This window comes from Rhagoletis zephyria, unplaced genomic scaffold, assembly GCF_001687245.7.
Source record: "Rhagoletis zephyria isolate East Lansing unplaced genomic scaffold, Rhagoletis_zephyria_1.1 Rzeph_scaffold_08640, whole genome shotgun sequence".
In the NCBI taxonomy this organism is placed as follows: Eukaryota; Metazoa; Arthropoda; class Insecta; order Diptera; family Tephritidae; genus Rhagoletis; species Rhagoletis zephyria.
Window position 1 is genome coordinate 20,442 of NW_016165720.1, and position 3,755 is coordinate 24,196.

Consider the following 3,755-nt stretch of genomic DNA (forward strand, 5'->3'; position numbering starts at 1 on the left):
AAGGTAATATTTAGAAAAACCTTATCTCACATTTTTGTTTTTTTTTTCGTTTTTTATTAAGTAGGTATTTATTTAGGGCTTGTTAGCTACCTGTTAGCTTTCGGATAAAGGTCAGTATGCAGCTCCCAAGAAAATGGGCAAGAAAATAATTGCCATTATTTCGTGTATGTGACCAAGGACTTGGTAGTCTTTCGCAACAATACCTAGCATCCCTCCGCTCAATACACACATACATATTTAGTTATTTGAATTATGCTGAAGTCGTGTCATTATTAACGCTTGGTTGAGCTTTATCCACTTTTTGTGTTTAAAGTACAAAAATGGCATCTACAGTTTAAGGTTTTTTTAAATTTATTTGTAATATTTTATTACGGATTACAAACTAAACTGCTCGAATCAATAAATCGAACGCTAACCTAAAAACGCGTAAAACTCCAATCACCCTATGCATTTGCCTCCGCCTCTTTCGCAGTCAATTTCATCAGCTCATCAGCCTTCTGCAAAATCAATTCAATAATCACACAATGTGGAAAATATGTACTCGTATATGCACTCAACATACCATTTCGCGCAATTTTTTCAGGCGTCTGCCTTGCTCCCGTCTATCGATCAACTGACGCGCTATACGCAGTCCGGTAAACGCCAAACCAATAGAAATCAACATCCATATGATAATCGAGCGCGAGTCAAAGCGGTCCATGCGCACACGCGGCCACATCAGCGGTGGGGGCGTTGGCATCGCAGGCTCGACGAACGTCTGCTATGAAGCACAGCACAAATTAAATACATATCAGCACACACAAACAGAAACCAAGCAATGCACCATGCTCAATAGCCATACAATTAGCATTTTTATTGCACTTACCTTATAGTCCACATCGCCGCTCACACCATGACGTCGCTCCCACAAATGCCCCGCATCAAGCACCACAATACTGCGCTTACGCTCGGCATCATAGCAATCAATGCCACTCACGTTTAGCAACGCCGCACTCCATGTCGACGCGAGTGTATAGTTGCGTCCAAAGTGAAAGTGGGCGGGCGCGCGCACCAATTCAACGATGAGCCACTGGCAATGCCACCAGTTGCCGGCCAACTCAACACGCCCGCTGCAGACGTGCAACGCATCCATGGCATCGGTATCAAGTCGCGTTAAGTGATTCTCACTTAAATCCAATGTGAGTGTGGAACGTGGCAATAGCGGCGAGAGATGAGCGATGAATGCGCCGGACGACAATTGATTCTGTGACATGTCCAACGAACGCAGATATGGTAGCGGGTCGAAGAGTTGGCCAGGTATGTCCGGCAGTGCATTACGTGATAAATTGATGCGCTGCAGTTGGGAGGATGCATCGAAGAGGCCAAAGGGTAGTTGGGTCAAATTGTTGGCGGACAGGTCGATCGCTTCCAGATTGATGAGCTTGTCGAAGCTGGAGATGTCCAGCAGACGAAGTGCATTACCGCTGAGATTGAGGTACTAAGAAAAGGCGAGAGATTGCGAATGGGTGAATGAGGGGACGCGGCAAATACGTATTTGAAGTATTGTTAGTGGAATGAGAAATGTGGAGTATTTATGGGGGATGACTTGCAGTGTAGTGAGCGCTGAAGTGTTAGTACGTTTTTCTGAGTTTAGCTGCTTTCTTTGTTGCAATTAAATGCACATGAGTTGGTCAGCGAATACTGTTACATATATTTTCGCAGAACACAATTTATTTGAGTGCGTCTGCTAGTGATGCTCCTCCTACTAATGCTGGAATGCAAGTGAAGCGTGCATCTGACAGTTCAAAATCCAATTCATTTCTTTAAAAGAATATTTTGCTGGTCTCCTTGCAACTTGCGAAAAGATAGTTTGCTAAAAGAAGCACAAATTTTATTGCCTCTTTTGCACACTTCAACAAAACCATTAGAATGCACTTGCAGTTGATCGTTTGAGCCGGAATTGATACTTAAGATTTGTGCATCGATGCAAACTGAGTAAATGATACTGACGATTGGTTAATTTTTATTTGTTTTTTTTTGGCTTAAACTAAAATACGTTTATCAAATACAAGAAAACTTTCTCGATAACATCAACAAAGGAATGATGAAATTAGCTTTCAGAGCAGCCAAGGACATAAAATAAATAGGTCCTAGGCCGTTTAAGAAGTCTATGGCTTTTCAAGTACATAAGTGTACCTGGTTTAGTGGTAAGCAGTGCGCGCTTCTACTCCGCATGTCCATGTTTCAAGCACTGGTCAAACTAACATCGCCAAAAAATATGGAGAAAAGGTTTTTTCTTAGCAGTGGTCGCATCATCAGCATCACACTCATCTATGCATCTGGATTCGTATGGAATAGTAACTTATGCCGAGAAGCTGGCTTTCGTATAATTCAGCATTCTCTTTGTCCTTTAAACGACAAGGAACTTTTTTATGAAACTTAATAAGAATATTGACTTGCTAGTATCGGACATATTTCTTGCACGTTTATTTGCCAAAAGTTCTTCAACGGCTCGGCGCCGGTGAGTTATTCGCAATCGTATGCTGCGAATGCCGCATTCTAATTAAGCCAGCCTTTCAACATAAGCTGCTATTCCATATGAACACAGAAATATGTACATATAATACGCGAAGGAATTGCTAGTTCAGTATAAAAGATCTGTACAGTTCGCCCGATTTTCAAAAATGAGATGTCAAATTAAAGCGCTTGGTCTGTAGATGTGTAAACTGGTTTTAAAAAAAGGAACAGTCCAGCACCTTCGTCTTGGTCTGCAGGCTGTATCGTGTCTCCGATAATCCGCCGCTAAATTTAAACGTAGAATACGTGCTTTGGTTAAGAGCACATCCAAGTCAAAAACGAAAGCACACACGAAGAAAAAAATATCGATAACAAAAGCGATAATAATATCGACATCAAAATCGATAAAAACACAGATAAAAATATCGATAACAAAATCGATAAAAATATCGATAACAAAATGGATAATAATATCGATAGCAAAATCGAAAACTAAATAGATAACAAAATCGATAAAAAAGATCGATAACAAAACTGATAAAATTTCGATTGTTTATATCCTTTTCTCTATAATTACCTTTATTTTAATCTTTCTTCCTCTATTTTCATCTTTACTTTTGTCGGTATTCTCATCCTCATGAATGGAAAAGTCTTGAATTTTTGATTAAAGAAAACAAAAACAAAATCATTCGAGCGGTTCTCGAGCATTTTGAAAATATAAAAAATTTGCTAATTTCTTCAACAATTTCTCAAATTTCAATCTCAAAAATTTCAAATATTTCTATTGCTCCAAAGAACCTATATCCCGAAAATGTAGGTTTAACCTGCAAATCGTAAGTAAGAGCACTTTGAAGGCTCAAAATTGACCCCAAAATAAGCCAATATTTACCGTTGTTTCTTCGACAGAAACCAAAATGGTTTCTTACAAAAATGAATCTGTCGATCGGTTTGGAATTTTATCTTTGAAGCCACACCTCTCCGTCAAATCGCTTCATTAGTTCTCGTAAAGCTCTAAAAATTGCAACTATAACATTTGAGCATAGCCTCCATATCGAAACGTAAGACGTGTTCTACGCCAAAAGAGTTGCCACCTGTTGAAAGATTAAATTCAAATTATTTAATAATCAATGGCATCAAATCGGCACCGTTCGTTCGATTTTCCTAAATGAGGCGCCAAAGCAAAATGCATTAACTGCAGATATGCAATGAGGTTTTACTTTTTTTAAAAGAGTTGTCACATTTCAAAAAATTACATTAAA

At 39.1% G+C, this 3,755-nt stretch overlaps 1 protein-coding gene across 1 annotated transcript; it reads right to left on the minus strand.

The window, feature by feature from the left end:
• Positions 1 to 374: 374 nt before the first annotated feature.
• On the minus strand, positions 375 to 1,477 carry LOC108375217 (uncharacterized; the record flags this gene model as incomplete). Its single annotated transcript, XM_017631322.1, has 3 exons — positions 375 to 497; positions 563 to 760; positions 866 to 1,477. Coding segments are annotated over 3 exons (864 nt in total), but the record flags the coding sequence as incomplete, so codon positions are not given.
• Between the last annotated feature and the right edge of the window lie 2,278 nt (positions 1,478 to 3,755).